At 41.2% G+C, this 23,437-nt stretch overlaps 1 protein-coding gene across 1 annotated transcript in view; it reads right to left on the reverse strand.

The window, feature by feature from the left end:
- Positions 1-265: 265 nt before the first annotated feature.
- The window catches only part of LOC141226067 (bile acid receptor-like), a 143,174-nt gene continuing 120,002 nt past the window's right edge, over positions 266-23,437 (reverse strand). The window contains exons 4-11 of the mRNA XM_073667125.1: positions 21,835-21,975; positions 20,323-20,462; positions 19,600-19,704; positions 18,381-18,480; positions 9,187-9,312; positions 5,655-5,771; positions 4,723-4,836; positions 266-4,605 (exon numbers count right to left, since the gene is read on the reverse strand). Coding sequence (XP_073523226.1) covers positions 4,367-4,605; positions 4,723-4,836; positions 5,655-5,771; positions 9,187-9,312; positions 18,381-18,480; positions 19,600-19,704; positions 20,323-20,462; positions 21,835-21,975 — 1,082 coding nt within the window. The 3' untranslated portion in view covers positions 266-4,366. The remainder of the gene's footprint in view (positions 4,606-4,722; positions 4,837-5,654; positions 5,772-9,186; positions 9,313-18,380; positions 18,481-19,599; positions 19,705-20,322; positions 20,463-21,834; positions 21,976-23,437) is intronic.

Below are 23,437 nucleotides of genomic sequence, written 5' to 3' on the forward strand. Positions count from 1 at the left end.
CCTGTCAAATTTTGTTTGAATGCAGATTGCACATTTTCTGTTAGTACAATAAACCTCATTTCAAGGCAGAAACATTACTGTGTCCAACAGTTATTACATATATCAAACTGAAATAGCTGTTGCAAAAACACCAATTTTTATTATACATTAAGCTTAAGATTAATAGGGGTGCCCAAACTTTTTCATATGACTGTATAAAATTCTAATTTTTTGGGGGAAGAATCAACAACAAGTGGGACACAATCGTGAAGTGGAACAAAATTTATTGGATATTTTAAACTGTTTTAACAAATTAAAAACTGAAAAGTGGGGCGTGAAATATTATTCGGCCCCTTTACTTTCAGTGCAGCAAACTCACTCCAGAAGTTCAGTGAGGATCTCTGAATGATCCAATGTTGTCCTAAATGACTGGTAATGATAAATAGAATCCACCTGTGTGTAATCAAGTCTCCGTATAAATGCACCTGCTCTTGACAGTCTCAGGGTTCTGTTTCAAGTGCAGAGAGCATCATGAAGACCAAGGAACACACCAGGCAGGTCCGAGATACTGTTGATGCGAAGTTTAAAGCTGGATTTGGATACAAAAAGATTCATATTGAAATGGAAGGAGTATCAGACCACTTCAAATCTACCAAGACCTGTCCGTCCCTCTAAACTTTTATCTCAAACAAGGAGAAGACTGATCAGAGATGCAGCCAAAAGGACCATGATCACTCTGGATGAACTGCAGAGATCTACAGCTGAGGTGGGAGAGTCTGTCCATTGGACAACAATCAGTCGTACACTGCAAAAATCGGGCCTTTATGGAAGATTGGCAAGAAGAAAGCCATTTCTCAAAGATATCTATAAAAAGTCTTTGTTTGAAGTTTGCCACAAGCCACCTGGGAGACACACCAAACATGTGGAACAAGGTGCTCTGGTCAGATGAAACCAAAATCTAACTTTTTGGCCACAATGCAAAGAATGCAAAGCTATATGTTTGGCATAAAAGCAGCACAGTTCATCACCCTCAAAACACCATCCCCTCTGTCAAACATGGTGGTGGCAGCACCATGGTTTGGGCCTGCTTTTCTTCAGCAGGGACAGGGAAGATGGTTAAAATTGATGGAGAGATGGACGGAGTCAAATACAGGACCATTCTGGAAGAAAACCTGTTGGAGTCTGCAAAAGACCTGAGACTGGGACGGAGATTTATTTTCCAACAAGACATTGATCCCAAACATAAAGTAAAATCTACAATGGAATGGTTCAAAAATAAACGTATCCAGGTGTTAGAATGGCCAAGTCAAAGTCCAGACCTGAATCCAATAGAGAATGTGTGGAAAGAGCTGAAAACTGCTGTTCACAAACGCCCTCCATCCAACCTCAATAAGCTCGAGCTGTTTTGCAAGAAAGAATGGGCAAGAATTTCAGCCTCTCAATGTGCAAAACTGATAGAGACATACCCCAAGCGACTTGCAGCTGTAATCACAGCAAAAGGTGGCGCTACAAAGTATTAACTCAAGGGGGCCGAATAATATTGCATACCCCACTTTTCAGTTTTGAATTTGTTAAAAAAAGTTTAAAATATCCAATAAATTTCATTCCACTTCACGATTGTGTCCCACTTGTTGTTGATTCTTCCTAAAAAAATTAGAATTTTATATCTTTATGTTTGAAGCCAGAAATGCGGCAAAAGGTAGAAAAGTTCAAGGGGGCCAAATACTTTCACAATGCACTGTATATATACTCCCACTTTTTAATTGTTGCCCATGAAAGTTCATTTCCGGATCATTATTTAGCCTAATGTATGTATGAATGTGTTACACTAGAACCTACCTAGATGAGTGTTTCTGCATGCGCCTTACGGTAATATTTAAAAGGAGTTTTTTTTCACATTTTGCCAAAAAAAGACTCACAGTGGTATAAAGTTAGTGATACTTGCCTTACTTATACCCTAAGGCGCATGTTCACTCTATCTCCTGCTGTCTGGACAAACATATGACCGCTGAAGTGATGGGCTGCAGCATTCACATGTTCTTCCAGAAAGAGCAGGAAGTGCGCAAACCTTTGTATGAGGGAAGTCAAACATTTTACTTAGACAATTTTCTTTTAAAGATGACATGTCACAAGGTCCCAACCTATATTTCCTTTGCTTTGATCACGAGACTTGATTTGTATACAAATCTAAAAGGGGTTTTCTATAAACTCTACGACTCACTCCATGACAGGAACTAGCTGCCTGGATTTGGAGTACTTGACCATAGACAGGACCAATATAATTGGCTTCCATGCAGTTTTGCTGAACACAGGACTTAATGCTTCATATAAAAAAATAAATAAAAAGGATGAGTCCTAATGAAATGTCTACTTTAAAGAGGTTTACACGTTATACCCACTTAAACATCCTACCAATCCTTAGACCCTCATCAATCGCTCTGGTGCTGCTCCCGGAGTACAGTATTAGCTGGGGCACTGACATCACGTCATCCAATCAGTGGCTCCGAGGGGGTGTTCTGTCTAAATGGTCAAAGCAGCTGATTGGTTGCCGCGCTGTGGATTTGACGTCAGCACTGTTGACAATACCGTACCCTGGGAATAGCGCCAGTGACCCAGTGCTGGACCCAGGGACAGGTAGTAAACTGAGGTTTGTTTTATTATAACAAACTGTGACTGGGGACAAAGATTTTCTGAAAGGGGACAAACCCTCTAAGTAACTAGTATTAAGAGTACTATGAAAAACTATGCAATTAAATGTCTGTTCCCATTTTGAGTTGTAAACTTATTACTAACTAGCATAAGACAGTAAACTGAGATTTACAGTACTAAACATTGTAGTGCAACAGCTTTTTTTAGATTTCGTAAATCTTTAATACGTCGTGAATCTCTGCAGTGAGATTGAATAAAAATATATTGTTTAACAATTTCTATCTGATCTGGTAGTATTAAATCATTTGATTGTTCACTCAGTGGTCTGAAATACATGTATGAATAACCATCCATTAAGGCTTGTGGCAATGTCCTTTTGAATGCTATGTAAACCTCAAGTATCAAAACTGGTGAAACATGGCGTTTTTGCCCATAGTACCCCAAAAAATGTTTTAATTTCTTAATGGCGGCTTACAAGATGAAAGCTACACTATAATTGCTTATAATGTACGTACATCAATGAAAAAAAATTCAATTTACATAGCATACATTTCTGAACCAGATGATTATACAGAGATGAGTGGAAATAAGAGATTCTTCAGCAACTGCAGTCTAGACGTTTTTATTCTATTTCTTATCTGTTGCAGAGATATTAGCTTGTAAATTTAGATTCTAATTTCTCCTTCAACCAAGAGGGCAGGAGAGATTTGTCTTTGTGGCATGTACTTTTTCCCCCTGCACAATGTTGATCAATGATAAGACCTGTAGGAAAAATAATAACACGCCCACAGAAATTCAGAATAGGTTTTCTTTTGTGAGCCATGTAATGGCTCACAGCCCTGCTCCTCTCTGTGTTCGCTTTACCTACTGTGTAGAGCAGAGATATGTGTCATTACAAACACCACATACAACATTCATCTAAGGGTACTCTCATCTCTGTTCTATTCCCCTTCCCCCTTACTGACTGCTTTGGGATGAAAGCTGCAAGAAGTGTTTGTAATGACACACAGCTCTGATCTACTCTACAACAGTCTTGATACAGATAGAAGATAGAAATTCAAGCTAGACAATTTGTCAAATGTTTATACTAAAGGGTTCATGGCTTATTTATTTTGTTACTAGACAAAGGGATTTAGAACAGGCCATAATAGTGAGGCATAGATTTTTTTATAGAATTACATTGGAAATATTGTAAACATATTTATTGACTAATTATGTTACGACCAGCAAATCAAAAAGTGGGCTTTCCTGTGACTGTTTCACTTCAATGTAACTTATTCAGAGGGTCCCATACTAGTTTGCTATGCCAAACCGGAAACACAGCAATATTGCAATTTGGCAAGTTCCCCGCGGTTGACATTGTTTTATTTGAGGAGCGAGTGAGCCAACCACAAGTTCACACCACCCACCAGGATGGAGAATGAGGCTGCCATGAAACATTATAGATTTACTTTTTATTCTGGGATTAAATCAGTATAAGTATGCTTTGTTTTCTTAAAACAGCTACACTGAAGATATAAAAAACTTAAAAGCGTAAAAAAAAGGTTTCACTGTTTCTTTTTTTAGTGAAAAGAATTCTCCTTCCACGTGGAGTACACAATGAATGCAAAAACACATAAAATGAAACAAGGATGTAGAGGTCCTTTAGCCTCTACTTTAATATGTCAGTAATAGTGTCCGACATCTTAACTGATTTCCATAAATTAGGTTATCATGTGTTTCAGTTTCAGGGAAGATATCAGTGGAAGTCCCAACCACCATAAAGCAATGAGGTAAGCTTGGTATCTCTGGTTTTCCATGATAACAGTACTTCTGAGTGATTGTGGTTAAGGGTTCTAAGCTCAGTCAGGCGTCCAGTCAATCGTGCAAAATGTTGTGGGTCTTCTGGATGGTAGATCTTTGAATACTTGTGTAAGATTCCTAAAAGTGGCTCTTGCAGTTTTTCAACACCATTCTTGTTCTTTAAGAATGGACGATCTGTTATTAAAAATATAAAATGTTATTTTTTTTCTTATTCAGAAATAATATCGCTCTAAAACAGTAATACCATTAGCATTAGGATAAATAAGAAATAGGAATAATATATTTACGCACCTGAGAAGAACACGGTTATTGCAGAGAGTAAAGCATATTCTGCCTCAGTCACATTAAGGGAGCCCATACTTCTATAAAAGTTAAACAGCGGAGTAATAAATTCTTCTGTGAGATCTAAAACACAATACATAACATTTAATTAGTGACACAGTCAAGTTTCATGTTTCTAGTGTAGTTGCAAAAATAAGAATTAACTCTCATTGGTTACTATAGGCCCCAAATTCATTTTAGGCTATGTTCACACATCATGTTTTTTTTTGCGTCACAAATCTGAAGCAAAACTTTATCTTCAGGGGCATTTTGTTCAGTATTTTTATTGCAGTTTTGGTGCTTTTTTTATGTGTTTTTGTTATGTTTTTTTCAGCGTTTTTTTCACTGTCCTTCTGTCTCTATTTATGCATGTACATAAAGTTGTGTGAAGAAAAAGAACCTCATTCTATCTTGCCATCAAAAATGCTGAAAAAAAGTTACCTGCGTTTTTTCAGCATTTTTTTCACCACCCATTACTTCCTATGGGTGAAAAAAGACTGAAAGAAGTGACATGCTCTATTTTCCAAAAACCCAACCAAGGCACAAAATATGCAACAAAAAAAACCCATGATGCGTGAACAGAGAATTCTGGTTTCTCATAGACTTTGCTGGTACTGCAAAAGGCAGCTAAAAATTTGCATAAAAATCTGCAGCAAAAAACGCTGAAAAAACCGTAATGTCTAAACATAGCCTAACATCTCAAAAAGTGATGCAACATAAACTGCTGTCCGTTAGCGCCCTAGCTACAACGGAATGGAATGGTTTTAGTCTCATTAACATGTCATAAAACACTTTTGTAGAGAAACTTTTTTAATGCCCAATAGATGTCGGACAATATTCAAAATTTTGCATAAATGTATATCAGTGTACAAATTGTAAACCTAGAAGTAAAACAACCAGACCTGTATTAAATGTTTGAGTATTTTGCCGAGCATTAGGATCTAGAGAATACAGAGGACATCTGTTAAAATCCTGAACATGGTAATATTCTCCTGTGTGGCTCTGGTATTTCGCAAGTCCTAGAAAAATAAAATATTTGCATTGATAATTTGTTTCTTTATGTTAAAGTAAAGGAGTTTTTAATAGTCAGTCAACAATATTTAAGTTTTTATAACTTACAAAAAAATGATTTACCAATAAATGATATATCTTAAATTCAGGTCTAGAAGAACATTACTTGATAAAAAATAATTACAATACATATGCCTTTTTAATGGAGTTGTAGTACATCCATCGTTTTCCCCAAAAGTTGTGAAAATATTCAAGTTACCTGGATTTACAATGGTTACCACAAGGTGCTATTGTCCTAGTATGTAGACTACACTTCCCCGCATTTGATGTGGGCTGACCCACATTTGGCCCACTGGAGTAATTTATTCCGACAGCAACCACTGGTCATATTATGAGTGAGGTCACATTCATCACACATTCAGTATTTGGTCAGTTTTATACATTAGTAAAAATCAAGAGTGGAACAAACAAAGGAAAAGTGTAACAGAAACATGTGCACCACTTCTGCATTGTTCACCCACACCTGATGTAAAATACTGACCAAATACTGAATGTGTGAACGTGGCCTTAGGGTGCATTTACACCGGCCGATCATCATGAACAAGCATTCCTAGGAACGCTCATACCTGATAATCAGCTAGTGTAAACATGTTGCCAATCATCTAATGAACAAGGCAAAAAACTTGTTTGTTGGCTGAAGTGATTTTTAATCTTACTTAAAAATGATCGTTCTTGTGAGCACAATGACTAGAACAATAACTCTATGAGCGGAGAACGATCTATTGCCTTTCGTTCTGTGCGCTTGTGAAGTGTGGTTGGCCTGTCAAAACAGGCAATTTTACGACTGCCGAACAGCAAACGTGTAACTGATCATCAGTTGTTTAAGGCAGTGTAAATGCATACTTAGGGAGCGAGTCATTATGATTGGTGTTTTGTATGCCAATTTTAAGAAAGGGCTTGTTGGAATGCAAAGCGCCCAATTCATTAAGAGGCTCAGGCTACTTAATGGATTTGGCGCATCTTCTCTGTGGCAGCGCCTCCGTGCACCTCGCCAGCAATGCTACTCCAGTCAGGGATTAGATTACATTTTCTGCCGGCACTTTTCATTAATTTGACATGTGTAGCAATGCCCTGTCCTGCCCTGTCTCCTCCCCAGCTTTGTACTATTTTGACGGAGCTGCTTCTAACTTAAAACACCAAACTCGTACAATTCTGGAGTAACACCGCGTTGCGGCTATATTTGGCAACAATTAAAATCGGTTTATGACAATTTGCTTGTGTAAATTCTCTGATGAATTGGACCTTATTTGAAAGAAGATAATGTACACTAGCAGCAAACAGGTATGTGATTTTAGTATGTTGAGCCTGACTGACTACTACAATACACGGCAACCTGAGCCCAGGGGTTGTTTTGTCACATTTAAGTTTACATTGTGTGGTTACACAACTTTGTTGTCTATGTTGAGCTATGTCTCCTGTTCTGGATGGTGTCAGAAACTAGCATAATTGCCAACTACCATAATTGCCAACAATCACTGTTTTGCCAGGACAACAGTACCATGAAGAAAGCCGCACAAACCTCACCTACAGGGGTCTGTCCTGACCTTTTTGGGAGAGGTAGTAACAGAGGCAAGATTTAAACATGTTGATTTTGGGGCATTGAAATGAAGTTAAGTATGAAAAAGACATTGTATAGGGCCTTCTGTAAACCAGCTTGTCTTTCAATGTAAAATCTGAATTCAATAAAGAAAAGGCATTGACATGTACAGGGATGTTTATACATGCACATAAATGTTTTCACTATTATATTTATTGAAATATTGATGCACGTGTGAATATCAATTTCAGAACAACATCCATTCATGTGTCTTATTAAGGCATACAGATGTCATTGAATCCCTCACATGTGTGCCTGTTCTCCTGCCAGCCACAGCCCATTTATGTATTATATTCCCATTTGCAGCCCATTTAATATATACTTCTCAACGGTGAAATTGAAATATCAAGGAACGAAAAGTCATGGAATTATGGAAATCACAGGATCGATGGACATGTTAATGGTTTGCAAATGATGAAAAAATGGAAGCAACATTTTCAAAAATAGTAAGATAGACTAACCAAATCCCAATTTATCGTATTTTCACTTTCTGTCGCAAAGCAGTTATTCCTCCATACAGCTTAAAGTCCAAACCATGCAACGAACTGCATCCAGTCTGTTCCAACAACTTCTGGACTTGAGGAAGGGGTCACAGATCTCGGATTGTCAGACTGCATCTCTGCCTATGTAATTCTACATTCCCCCCTCTGTTTGGAGCGTATGGACTGTTTGCACCGAAGTTTGTGTCCTTTGTTCACTATGGTCATCATGATGATCATTGATTCTATGAACTTATTCTAATGCAAAATGTAAAAATTGAAATATAATACACAGGAAATTATTGGAACGGACTGGATGAATTTTATGTCATTCGTTGTATGGTTAGAACAACATTTTCAAAAACATCTCAATGTATTTAATATTGTGTATAGGCGCCGTGCATAGATAAACACACACTTACACGCCTTGGCTATTATCAATGAGGTTATTAATGGTTGTCTGAGGAATGTTCTGCGGCGCTGAATGCATTTGGGCACACAAATCATTAAGATCTGCTACTGGCAACTCCCTTTGAAATTGCCGACCAATGACGCTCCAGAGGTGCTCAATGGGAGACAAGTCTGGAGACACTACAAGCATGGCTACCACAGCATCTTGCAGCGGCATGCTATTCCATCCGGTTTGCATTTAGTTAGACCATCATTTATTTTTCAACAGGACAATGACCCCAAACACACCTCCAGGCTGTGTAAGGGCTATTTGACCAAGAGGGAGAGTGATGGGGTGCTACGCCAGATGACCTGGCCTCCACAGTCACCAGACCTGAACCCAATCGAGATGGTTTGGGGTGAGCTGGACCGCAGAGTGAAGGCAAAAAGGCCAACAAGTGCTAAGCATCTCTGGGAACTCCTTCAAGATTGTTGGAAGACCATTTCCGGTGACTACCTCTTGAAGCTCATCAAGAGAATGCCAAGAGTGTGCAAAGCAGTCATCAAAGCAAAAGGTGGCTACTTTGAAGAACCTAGAATATAAGACATATTTTCAGTTGTTTCACACTTTTTTGTTAAATATATAATTCCACATGTGTTAATTCATAGTTTTGATGTCTTCAGTGTGAATGTAAAATTTTCATAGTCATGAAAATACAGAAAAATCTTTAAATGAGAAGGTGTGTCCAAACTTTTGGTCTGTACTGTATTATTAACATGTCTATCTATCCTGTGATTTCCATAGTTCCATGGTTTTTCCTTAGTGTTGCAATTTCAATGTTAAGTAGTTTATTTGATCTGGATCTCATGAACAAGATAAACCACAAAGTGAATTACCGTTATCTAGCTGTGAGCACCCTGTTGATTGTTGATTGTATATTTGTGCTAAATGTAAAAACATTGCTTCAACAGTGGAACCCTTTAAAAGAGCAATTTGATCATCGTGATCCAGAATTTCAAACCCTGGAAAAAAGAAACAAATTTAGGCTATAAGAAGGGTGTAATTATATGCACTGTATTTTAGTGAACAATATATTTTCAGAAATAACAATGTTGTATGTGTACAATAGCCTCTCAAGTATTAATTTGTTTTGGAACGTAACACTAACCCTTCTAGCCTGAAAGCAAGAGAGTACTGATTTTGTAGTATTAAAACAAAGTCTCAGATCACATCTTAATAGTCAAATATTGGTAGTCATGCAGACGTCAGTGATTTTCTTATAGGCTACGGCCCCACTATCAGTATTTGGTCAGTACTTTTTCTCAGGAGTGGGAGCCAAGACCAAGTGAGGAACAATCAGAGAAAAGGTATAATAGAAACAAGTCACCAATTCTGCATTTATCACCCACTCCTGGTTTTGGCTCCCACTCCTGAGAAAAAATACTGACCGAATACTGACCAAATACTGATAATGGGGCCGTGGCCTTATGCAGAAAATCAAAATAGGACATGCCTCTGTGATTTTGTGAGGACCATTCAGTCTGCAAAAATATAGGGCCATGTGAACAGCCCAACAGACTATAATAGGTATGAGATCAATCAGTGAAAAACATGGATAGAACTTGTACAAGAACAAATTGCATCTGAATGAGTCCTTAATCATACTGAATAGCTTAGTGCCTTTAACCCTTTCAAAACATGGGCATTTCCTCCGCGCAAACACATTAAAATCGCTTGTTAAGAGGTCTGGGATGTATCCCGATGATAATCCACATGTGCTTTGCACATGCTGCGGAAATTTCCACTGTGAATTATCATTACGTAAAAATCAGCAGCACAACCTGCAAGCCCATTGACTTGCATTGAACCGCATAGCATCCGCATGTGTACATGCGGATGTTTTGCGGTTCAATATGCGGATGGTGCCTGGGTCTGGAGAAGAGGAGACTCTCCTCCAACCCGGGTACCATCGTACCTGCAAGTAAAAAGAGAATAATAAAGTAAAAAATAAAAAAAATTATTCATACACACCTCTCCGGCGGCCCCCGGTCTCCTCCCGGCCACTTTCTCTCTCCTCGCCGTCCCGTGGTGTACTGGCAGGACCTGTTGTGAAGTTATTTAGTCAGCTGATGGTCACGCAACCATCACCTGACCGCTGACGTCAGTGGTTGTGTAGCGCCCCCAGGGTTCGGCCGCTACAGAGGTATTGCATCTCAACCAGATGTGCGATATCTCACTTCCAGGTAAGGATGGAGTGTGGATCAGGACCCTGACACCTGCATGCATTACACCACATTTCCGGGGGGCAGGGCGACCGATATGCTCCAAGTAGAGCACGACAGTCCCTGTCCCTGGCTGGAGTGGGGGGAGGGAACACCGAGGAAGGGGGAACCCTGTAGTGCAGGAGCAGGGAGAGAGCAGTTCCTGGGTGCACCTAAAGAGAGGTATAAAAGGTGGGAGCCATCTTAGAGACAGTGTTCAGTCAGAGAGAGCAGAGAGGCCAAGTCTTAAGGCCTGAGCTTGGAGGAAGCAGAAGGAAGGAGAAGGAAGGAAGAGGAGCGGAGGAGGCTCCAGGAACAAGGAACGAAGGGACCCCAGGGGTGTGGACCGGCGAGTCGCCACTGCACGCCCGAATCTACCTGCGTAGAAGGGTCAGGCCAAAGGGGGAGACCGGTCCCCGAAACTAGTGGAGGCGGGAAACTACCCTCAGCTAGAAACCGGAGGCTGTGACATTTCACGTGGCGCAGCCCCTCGCTACACCCGCTAGGAAGGCACCAGATAGGGTCAGGGAAACTGGCGCCAAGGTTTACCAGAGAAGGCCCGAGGCAGCCGGACAGAAGCGAGGTCACTGGCGGGGTATGACAGGCCAGAGAAAGGACACACAAAGGGGGTCCTGTGAAACGCTCCAAAGTTATCTGGGAGTAGGCCGAGCCCCTCACCTGGTGAGCACAGTGCGACGAGGGACGTTATGACCAGCTGTAGTAACGTGGATAAAGAACTGTGAGTAAATACCCTGGACTGCATTACAGGACTCTGTGTCGTTACTGCTGCTCCCGCGCACCATCACCCCCAACATCCACACTTGCTGCCCTGAGGCTACACTCCTCCCGTGGGGAGTTATACTATCCCCTGCTGCACTCCCAACACCAGCCTCAGCGGTCTGCCCTGCAGCGGCGGTTCATTCTGACCGCAATCCACGGGTGGCGTAGTTGGACATTTGGTATAGAGACCGCCATTTGAGTTGACCACCCTGAGCCACAGAACCGGGTCCCCGCCACACGAGGACTACAACCCCCAGCATCCGCAACGGGTCCGGTTCCGGGTATCCCCACTCATGCGCGGCCCAGGGGGCGCGTCAGTTGCGTGACCATCAGCTGACCAAATGACATCACCGCAGGTCCTGCCAATACACCGCTGGACGCCGAGGAGAGAGGACGTGGCCGGAAGGAGACAGGGGCCAGCCGGAGACGTGAATATAAGTTTTTTTATTTCTTTTTTTACTTTTTAGATGCAGCATTTGAAGTAGAAATTTCTTCTAAGTTGGTCACACAATATAAATCCATGCCAGTTGCATGGATTTATATTGTGTGACCAACTTGTCAAGTCCTTTTCCAAGTGATGCTCAAAACCGCTTGGAAAAACGCTTAAAAAAAAACGCATGCATAAACGCATGTAAAAACGCGGAAAAAACGCATGTAAAATCCCCATGCGTTTTTTTCTGCCAAGGAGATGCAGAAATTCTCAGGAAATTTCTGCTTCAAATCTGCATCGTGGGCACATATCCTTAATCTTAATGACAACCAAAAACATCCAAATGACCCTGATCAAAAGTTCACATACCCCAGTTCTTAATACCGTGTATTGCCCCCTTTAACATCAATGACAGCTTGAAGTCTTTTGTGGTATTTGTGGATGAGGTTCTTTAATTTCTCAGATGGTAAACCTGCCCATTCTTCTTGGCAAAGCGCCTCCAGTTCCTGTAAATTCCTGGACTGTGTGCTTGAGATCTCCCCAGAGTGGCTCAATGATATTGAGGTCAGGAGACTGAGATGGCCACTCCAGAACCTTCACTTTGTTCTGCTGTAGCCAATGACAGGTCGACTTTGCCTTGTGTTTTTGTCATGTTGGAACGTCCAAGTATGTCCTATGCGCAGCTTCCGGGCTGATGAGTGCAAATTTGCCTCCAGTATTTGCTGATAACGTGCTGCATTCATCTTTCCTTCAACTTTTACCCAGTTTCCTGTGCCTTTGTAGCTCACACATCCCCAAAACATCAGCGATCCACCTCCGTGCTTTACAGTAGGAATGGTGTTCCTTTCATCATAGGCCTTGTTGACCTCTCTCCAAATGTAACGTTTATAGTTGTGGCCAAAAAGTTCAATTTTGGTGTCATCACTCCAAATTACCCTGTTCCAGAAGTTTTGAGGCTTGTCTCTGTGCTGTATGGCGTATTGTAGGCGAGATACTTTGTGGCATTTGCGCAGTAATGGCTTTCTTCTGGCGACTTGATATCTTGAAATAGCCACACCGCTAGTGAATTTCAGCTGATGTTATTTGTGGGTTTTTCTTTGCATCCCGAACAATTTTCCTGGCAGTTGTGACCGAAATCATTGTTGGTCTACCTGACCGTGGTATGGTTTTTCACAGCCCCTGATTTTCCATTTGTTAATCACAGTTTGAACACTGCCGACTGGCATTATCAATTCCTTGGATATTTGTTTGTATTCCTTTCCTGTGTTATACAGTTCAACTACCTTTTCCCGTAGAGCCGTTGACAATTCTTTTGCTTACCTCATGACTCACAATCCGGAAATGTCAGTGGCTGGATGAAAGATGCAAGAGTCTGTCTGGATCCCAGAAACTCACTCAGCTTTTATGCACACATACTGATTACAAGCAAACAGGTCACAGGTGAGGATGTTACCTTTAGTAGCCATTCAAACCCATTTATGTCAAATTATGTGGATGTTATCAGGCCAAAATCACAAGGGTATGTGAACTTTTGATCGGGGTCATTTGGATGTTTTTGGCTGTCATTAAGATTTAAAAAGAGAAAACACAGTAGTTTAACAATAAATGGCTTCACCCAACCAATAACCATGAGTGGAGAAAACGTTTTTTTGTTATCATTCATATTCTCTGAAACAAGGCCAAGAAAGGAAAAATTCTGCCGGGGTATGTAAACTTTTGAGCACAACTGTATATACACTGCTCAAATAAATAAAGGGAACACGCAAATAACACATCCTAGATCTGAATGAATGAAATATTCTCATTGAATACTTTGTTCTGTGCAAAGTTGAATGTGCTGACAACAAAATCACACAAAAATCATCAATGGAAATCAAATTTATTAACCAATGGAGACCTGGATTTGGAGTCACCCCCCAAAATTAAAGTGGAAAAACACACTACAGACTGATCCAACTTTGATGTTATGTCCTTAAAACAAGTCAAAATGAGGCTCAGTATTGTGTGTGGCCTCCACGTGCCTGTATGACCTCCCTACAATGCCTGGGCATGCTCCTGATGAGGTTGCGGATGGTCTCCTGTGGGATCTCCTCCCAGACCTGAACTAAAGCATCCGCCAACTCCTGGACAGTCTGTGGTGCAACGTGACGTTGGTGGATGATGTGAGACATGATGTCCCAGATGTGCTCAATCGGATTCAGGTCTGGGGAACGGGCGGGCCAGTCCATAGCTTCAATGCCTTCATCTTGCAGGAACTGCTGACACACTCCAGCCACATGAGGTCTGGCATTGTCCTACATTAGGAGCAACCCAAGGACAACCGCACCAGCATATGGTCTCACAAGGGGTCTGGGGATCTCATCTCGGTACCTAATGGCAGTCAGGCTACCTCTGGCGAGCACATGGAGGGCTCTGTGGCCCTCCAAAGAAATGCCACCCCACACCATTACTGATCCACTGCCAAACCGGTCATGCTGAAGGATGTTGCAGGCAGCAGATCGCTCTCCACGGCGTCTCCAGACTCTGTCACGTCTGTCACATGTACTCAGTGTGAACCTGCTTTCATCTGTGAAGAGTACAGGGCGCCAGTGGCGACTTTGCCAATCCTGGTGTTCTGTGGCAAATGCCAAGCGTCCTGCACAGTGTTGGGCCGTGAGCACAACCCCCATCTGTGGATGTCGGGCCCTCATACCACCCTCATGGAGTCAGTTTCTAACCGTTTGTGCAGACACATGCACATTTGTGGCCTGCTGGAGGTCATTTTGCAGAGCTCTGGCAATGTTCCTCCTGTTCCTCCTTGCAAAAAAGGCGGAGGTACCGGTCCTGCTGCTGGGTTGTTTCCCTTCTACAGCCCCCTCCACATCTCCTGGTGTACTGGCCTGTCTCCTGGTAGCGCCTCCAGCCTCTGGACACTACGCTGACAGACACAGCAAACCTTCTTGCCACAGCTCGCATTGATGTGCCATCCTGGATGAGCTGCACTACCTGAGCAACTTCTGTGGGTTGTAGAGTCTGTCTCATGCTACCACGAGTGTGAAAGCACAACCAACATTCAAAAGTGACCAAAACGTCAGCCAGAAAGCATTGGTACTGAGATGTGATCTGTGGTCCCCACCTGCAGAACCACTCCTTTATTGAGTGTGTCTTGATAATTGCCAATAATTTCCATCTATTGTCTATTCCATTTACACAACAGCATGTGAAATTGATTGTCAATCAGTGTTGCTTCCTTAGTGGACAGTTTGATTTCACAGAAGTTTGATTTACTTGGAGTTATATTCTGTTGTTTAAGTGTTCCCTTTATTTTTTTGAGCTGTGTATTTGAGGATGCCACCAGTTTGTGAATTTGTGATCTGATATATCTGTCCTAATTAACTGCAAGTGCTATTGTTTTGAATTGGAAGTGCCTAGGAGCATCAACCGAACAGCCAAAATGTGGTTAGACCATATAAACATAGAGAACAGGGCAGAACTGACAGCCTGTGCTACCGACTGAAGCAAAAGTTTGATGGATAAATCTTAGTTTGGCAGGTGATTGGAGAATGTTTACCTATTCACATTCATACTTGGCAAAGTTTATGATAGGGGGCTGTTTTTCAAGATTTAGGCTAGCTTCTGTTAATTTCCACTGAAGAGTAATATTAAAAGGTTATTCCTACAATTGCAAGTCATCCTGTATCCATGATACCTTGAGGTCTGACCACTGAAACCCCCAGCGAATGCAAGAACAGAGCTCTGCAAAGCCCCATCTTGAATGGAGTGGAGGTGCACATTCACAACCTTTGATCCTTTTATTGTCTATGGGACTGCAAACAGTAGCTAAGTGCTGTACTTGATTTTCTCTGGCAGTCCCATAGACAATAAATGTAGTGGAGGTCAAACATGGGCACCTCCGCTCTATTCTCTGGATTGCTATAAAGACATGGATAAGTATAGTGGTATGGTTTGCCAAGTTTGTGGGTGAGGAGGGGGAACTCCAGGGGCCTGCATTGAACCTGGTCAACAAAACAATCAAAGACCTTGGGGATAAACTGTGAAACCAATTGGGAGCCAGAAACTCTCACAGGCACACTCTAAAATCCTTTGGAAAATCTTCGCAGAAAAGTGGTGATATTTTTATTGGGGTATATAAAAAGCATGATTGTATACTCCTAATAATTAACCACGTCATTAGAGATGTACTTCTAGTAGCATGTTGGACATCACTTGGCCTTCAGAACCTAAGCAATTTGTCATTGCATCGATTCCACTCCGTGTTGAAATCGTTTTGTAGGAATATTGCCTTATGCAGATACGATAGCTTGTAGTTGCCACAAATTACATAGTGTTACTGATATGCACTGAATAGCCCATTCTATCTGGTTCCAGAGATGTTCTATTGGCTTAAGGGGTTTTCCACTACTATTATGATATTGATGACCTATCCTCTTGGGGATATGACACCAGCTCTGGAAGCAGCCAGATGTAAACAGCATACAGAGCAGAACATCACAGCTCCTTCACACTGTGTACTGGCTGCCTCCGGGTACTGCAGATTAGTCCTATTCATATTAATAGGAGCTGATCTGTAGTACGTTGGTAGTATATTTGATATTGTATATTGAAAGACCAAGATATTAAAGTCAAAAAGCAGGTGGAATATGAGGAAACACTTTCTATACAAAGAAACTTCTTTAGAGTCCTGTTGTTAGAACCCTCCTGTTTGTTTTTTCCATCTTGTGTTTTGCGGTCACGTGACCACCTGCCTTTATATTCCAGCTCCGCCCTTTTGGCTGTGCTTGGCTTCATTGTTGTTTGACTGTTTTTCCAGCCAGGTGCTTCGGTGCCTTTCTCTGTCAGTTCGCTTGGTCCTTCTGGAATCTGTAGTACCTTTATGTCAGTTTGTCTTTTGTGTTCTGCAACAACTTTCTTCGTTCAGGAGATGTCCCATATTTGTTCCTGTCCTTAGTTCTTTTATGGACCCCTCCCCTTATGCTATAGGTCTTCGTTCAGACTAGCCAAGGACTAAGGCGGGTCTGTTTGCTAGGAACAGGCAGCCCGCTACATCGTAGGGATTCAGCTTAGTCTTACTGTAGGGACAGCTTTCCCCTTCTTTCCTTCGTTCATGTTGCAGATCATAGCACCTGTACAGTGCACAGTACACATCAGTACATGGTGTCCAAAGGAGGCACTTGTCCTGGCATGGGAATACAACAGTCTATAGGTGTGTATCATATGATAAAAATACCTTTAATAATCAATCTATGCATTTCAAGGTAGAAATAACCCTCTCAACAGGTCCAGATCGAGGTTGTAAATTATATTCTGAAATACACATTCTGGATAATAAAGGTATTTCTATCATTTGATGCCCTCCAGAAAACGTATAGTCCTACCAGTGAGCAGTGCTTCCCTGGACTAGAGTTTACTCTATGACAGTACAACTCCAGATGAGCACTTATTTGGAATTTTGACAAATGCTTCGACTTAAGTTGAGGCAATTACTGTTACATCCTTGCCAGTCCTGCTAGATGACCTGTGCCTTCATTGCCAGGCGTTGTCACACTTGCTTTGTGGACGGTGCTGACGATAGAGGTTGTGGTTTTGCTAGCATCACTGGATGTTCAGGGTTCAGCCAAATCTTTTTGGTGCTGTCCAGCCATGGAGTGTTTGTTTTTCTCCAAAACATCCAGTTAGGAGGTATAATTAGATTTTTGCTGTGGCCTATGAGGTAGAACTCCTCCCTATTTAAACTTCCAGTAGATTGCGCTGCTGTGAGCTGCCAGTTATAAGTGTACACTCACCCTGGTTTAATATTCCTGATTTCTTTGCTACTGCTTGTTTGATATCTGTTGCTGATCTTGGCTTGATCTACTGGTCAGATGATTCAGCCTCTGACTCAGTCCTCCTGGTTCTGACCTTGCCTTATTCCCTGGCCTCCTCTCTGTCTTCTGATTCTCTCCTCTTTTTCCACTCTCTGGTTTTGACCCGGCTAGTCAACCATTCTCTGCTAGCTCACTCCACTGGCCAGCAGCTAATCTGTAGACACAACCCATGGGTCCCTTTTGTCCAGATCCCTGTATCCCCAATAAAGTACAGTTACAGTATGAAGGTGAGGGTACCTCTGGACCTGTTAAATGGAGTCATTTGTGCAAAGCCTGTCCATTGAAGAATTTCATGTACAGAACACATTAGAATTACATTGTAGTGCACTGCTTATCTGCTTCTTACAGATACATAGTAGTACAGTAGCATTACTTTCAGATAGGAGCTTCTGGACAGTCAATTATTACAAAGGCCACAAATCGGTATGTCAGTGGCATTATAAGCTAAATGCGGTTTCACCAAGAAAGTCCAAAATGAGGTAAAAATATTGTAACCTAAGGGGTTAATGAGGTTACTGTCGATAATGGCTTTCATTTTGAAACTTACCAACTAAAATAATTGAAATAAGTATGGTATATGTTTGGTATAATAGGATTACAATTCACTATAAAAAAGCAATGCTGCAACAATTTTGTAAAAAAGAGTAAATATACCAAAGGGAAAGCTTATGTTTCTCTCCTTTTGTGTGTTCGATCTCATTTGTGACTAACATAAATGTTATCCTTTATATAGACAGCCATAAAAATGATCATACCTGGGAGCCTTTTTGTGAATTCTACGAGTACTTGCACATGCATAACAGCTGCTTCAGAAATTTGGTAGAATATTTCTTCTGGATTTGCTGCTTCTTCTAACTGAGTCAAATGATAAAAAGGCAGATATTTTAAAATTACAATAAATTCTTAACCACAGAGGGATTGGATTCACCCAATGGCGCAAGTGGATTAGTGGACCAACTGTGCCACAGGGTCGGGGCGTATCTAAGCGGTTACCTGGTGTTCACTGCAGCTCCAGATGGTGGAGACAGGCTTGGCTGCAGGTAGACACCAGGTACCACTCCTAGGCAGATACCGGTACTGTAACAGCTGACCCCAGGAGTCAGGTTAGCTAACACAGGCTAGGGCGTTCAGACTAGTAGGTTCAGGTTTATTGCAGAATGGTTACTGACATGGAGACTTAGGCGGATACTTCTGGGATGGGTTGTAGCAGTCTAGGGAAATGTTCAGACACTGGCCACACCGGGACCAGGGGACAATGTTTAGGCTTTGGCCGCACCGGGACCAGGGGACTTTGGAAACAGGGCTGGCTGCACCAGGACCAGTGGACGATGTTCAAGGCACTGGCCACACCAGGACCAGGGGACTTTGGGAACAGGACTGGCCGCACCAGGACCAGGGGACAATGTTCAGCCACTGGCTGCTCACGGACCAGCGATTTGGGTTCAGGCACTGGCCACTCCGGGACCAGGGATTCGGGTACAGAACACTGGAAACACCAGGACCAGAGGACCTAACAACTCACTAGTATGGGAGACTACATACTAATGAAAGCTGTTGCTTCGGCGACTCCCTAAGGGTGAGGGAGTCTTTTATACAGGATGACGTTTAGTAATAGGCAGAGAGCCATCCAGCAAGTGAACTCGTTATACTAAATGCTTCCCAGCTATTCACTGGGGGAATTTTATTATGTGCAAGCTGCCCCTTTTGTATGGGAAAGCGGATCTGCGCGCACACTAGGCGAGCTGCCAGGAAGTGCGGCGGCACAAGCAGGAGACATGCCAGCAGAAGGGGACCACACTGCGGGGCCAGATCAGTGAGTAGGCCAGTGTCCCTGCATGGAGGGGGAAAGGAAACCATGCAGGTCAGTTGGCAATGGTGCTACACTGACATGTTTTTGATAATTTCTATTACCTTTCTCTTTTTATATTAATAATTGTTATGAGCAATATGAATTATTCCACAGTGAGTACTTACAAATAATTTGTGCTCATCTGCTGGAGAACTGTATTTTTGATATGCAGTAACTATATGATCAATCAGCTTGTAGTCTTCAGACGACAATTCCAGTCGTGTTACTACCTGATGAAATCAATAGAAATGACAAGTTAAAGGGGTTATCTAAGCATATAATATCAATGACCTATCGACAGGATAATGCATCAATATCAAGTCGGTGTGGGTCCCAGACCCAGCAACCACCATGGATCAGCTCTCATTAGCTCCACTAGTGGCTGTATGTAAACATTGCACAGATCTGAACAGCAGAGCTCTGTTCATTGTGTAGAAGAAGCTGCTGGATATTGCACATTAGCTCCGCTCCTGTTTAAAAGAATAAGAACTGATCCGCAGTTCTCAGCAGCAGCCTCTACACAATGAACAGAGCTGTGCTGTTCCAGCTAATGACAGCTGATCAGAGGGGGTGCCAGGTGATGAGCCCCCTCAGATCTGATATTGGTGACCTATTCTAAGCATAAATCATCAATATTATATGACTGAACACCCCATCTAATATCTGCAAGAAAAACGTATAAAAAAAGGGTTGTAAAAGGTTCATCTGTATCAATATGCTGGTATGAAAAAAATAATACTTTCGGTGACATGCTTACTCAAGTTACTTTGTCACATTTGTGCCCAATGTAGAGTGTGGACATATAGACCATTTTTCACGTTGATGTGTTGACTAAAACTTATACTCACTTTTGTTGACTTTGTAGTTGATGAAACTTGTCTGCTGTCATTTGCGTCTTCTTCCACTTTCACGTTGCAGAATATTGAGCTGTTTTGTTTGCAGTTTTTCCTGAGCCTCTTTGACTTACATTGTACTTCAGTTAACAAACCTGGCAAATAAACCCCAAATCACACAAATAGGTTATATTATTCAGATTTTCAAAAAGGTTAATCGAAGATGTAATACATTGAGTGGTTTTGCTTTTGTCAGAGTACCATTAGGCCTCTGAGCAATGAAGAGGATATTTTCGAGACCATTTTGAGGGCTTTAAACTATTTCTTCATCGACCTCAGTCATGCTATTATCAGCTATTCTGTTACAGAATTGTAATAATTTTGCTAGTTCAGTAACTACATGGTCAAAACAAGTATTTTAGTTTACATGTGATCAACGCTTATGATCTGGGGCCTGAAGCCTGTATACAGGTACACCTCTAAGCAGTTTATAAGGGTATGTTCACCCTGGGTTTTTTTTTAGCCACAATAATTTAATGTTATTTTTAATAGAAATTCTAGTCAGGAATCTATGCATTTTTGCATTTCTTTATGTGAGGTTCCAGCTTGACGTGGTATTTAAAGTATTACATAGTTTCTTGCAGCCGTGCATTCACACATTGCAGCCTGTGTTGCATCTTGTTTCCGCACTCTCAGCAAAAACTCATTTTGCTACGATATTCTAAAATCGCTGCAAAAATGCTGTGGTATTATCATAATTAAGGCAAAAAAACACAATGCGGCCACAACATGTAAATGCAATCTAAAAAAACTTGCATTATACTGTATATACCCCATAGCGCATTTTATACATATATTGTATAGGCTCTTAAAGACTGGAGGAAACTGATTTTCCAGGGGTAAACCGTGGCCCCTCAAACAATTCCCTGCTGCATGGGATATTACATGGCACCCACTAGGATTAGTCTCTCAGAGTGACTATGCTCTGGATCATAGGGGATGTCAAGAGCAGGAGGGCCCCTGATTGACACCCAAATAAGCTGTTTAGAAAAAGGTTGTTTTCATGAGTCATCTTTACTTATATAATTTGTCATGAAACAAATTCAATACAATCTTACTACACATTGCAGTAAAAATGTTATTTTACATTGGATCTCCATGGGTGACGTATGGTTGATGGATGGTATCGGTTAAGGTATCTATTGATGTATACATTTTTTTGTTAAAGGGATTTTCCATAACTTTGATCTTGATGAACAATCCACAAACAATGTCATCAATATCACATCAGAAAGGGTCCAAGAGCCAGTCCTCTCACCGATTACTCGTTACCAGCTTTGGCAGAAGCTGGATGTAAACAGTGTACAGCAGTGCAGAACTCCACCGCGCTATCAGACAGGGTAGGGACTGCTGTCAGGTACTACAGATCAGCTCATATTATTTGATCCTGGTCTTACCATACTGTACATGTCGAGAAATAAGTAGGTTCCCAAAAAAATTTATATATGTGAATTATACTAAACTTACATTCTGCAAGCATGCCAACAGCCTTACACTTCTTAAGCCGACATTCTTGACACTTCCTCCTCATGTACATGTCCATCTCACAATGCCCACCATTCTTACACCTATACACAGCATTTTTGGTAATGCTACGACGGAAAAAACCTGTAAAATATAATAAAATATTATATCATTTAATCATATATGATATATGGAATGAGTATTCTTCTAGCTGTTAACAGAGTTCACAATTGAAATGTATACAAAATGTTAAGTAAGTTTCGAAATACTTTCTGAGCTGCTTTCAATAAAAAAATTCAACTAGTTTTATTTTGTCCATATAGCAAATCATTTCCCCATTTCTGTCGTGAGATCTAACCATTACAATGGCATTTTCAGGTTTCAGCATATATGTATTTTGCATTATGCTATCTTCTAATTTACTTTTTTTTCAGTTCTTCAAAGTTTACGGGATCTCTGCTCTTAGTCAATGATTGGGTATGTGCACACAACGTCTTTTTCATGCGGATTACACCACGGAAATCGCATGAAAAAAAATTATTAAAAAAAAAAAGCGTTCAAAAGAATAAACATATGCATCTCTATTTATAAAGTGAAATGTCCATTCTTCTGCCGTTTTCCGTTCGGATGACGCTTTGTACGTTACTATACAAATCAATAGGAAAACTCAAAAGACACCCAGAAGACTGGACATATTTTGGAACATTTTGAGATTGTTATTGCTCAAAAAAAAGCCTAGTGGTTTCTTGATGGAGTGAAAAAAAAAAACGACTAGAAAGCTACAGTAAAAAAGACATCACAAAACCAATGGGAAAACCCTCCAAAAGCCTGCCGGCAGCTAAAACCGTCAGTTTCCTGACGTGTCTTCTGCTTGAAAAATGTTTCTGCTTGGCCTGAGTGTAAAATACATTGTGTGCACATATCCAGTAAGAAGCTTCATTTCTTCTAGAGCAGGGGTGTACAACCTGCGGCACGTGGGCACACGCAGCCCATGATTTCACTCTGAACGACCCCCAACCAGTGTTCTTTCAATGTGTTTTTGAGTGTGTTTTTTGATGTGGTGGTTTTTCTCTTTTTTTGGTATGTCATGCTCAAAATAAAGCTGCTTTGTTTTTTATTTTCCTAGTATTTGGCTTTGACAAAACTTTATGGAAAAAAATGGTGTGCGGATTACATGCATTTTGTTTAGTGAAAATCTGCACTAAAAACTCATTGTACCCGCCAGAGAAATTTACATGTTGCTGATTTGAAGCACACACCGCAGGTCAGTTTACACTGAGTAAAAAAAAAGCACAGAAGACATCAGATTTCTATAAATCGCATCCACTTTGCTGGAACTGGAAGACGCTGCATTTTTGAAACAGCAAAAAGACGAAAGTGTTAAAAGTTCACCAAAAGCTCATCGTGGGCACACAGCCTTATAAGTAAGAGTTTTGTATACAGAATTTGTACCTAGCAGATATTAATGGCATATACTTTTGATATGCCATAAATGTCAAGGAGGGTAATTTTTACTATGGCCCCTTGATTACAATGTGACCCTTGGACCAAAAAGGGTTGTGCACTTCTGTAATAGAGGATGAAAATTTGCCCTTGTTCCCTGATT

This window comes from Phyllobates terribilis, unplaced genomic scaffold (genome assembly GCF_046119375.1).
Source record: "Phyllobates terribilis strain yellow unplaced genomic scaffold, ASM4611937v1 Scaffold_2__4_contigs__length_985480577, whole genome shotgun sequence".
Classification (NCBI taxonomy): domain Eukaryota; kingdom Metazoa; phylum Chordata; class Amphibia; order Anura; family Dendrobatidae; genus Phyllobates; species Phyllobates terribilis.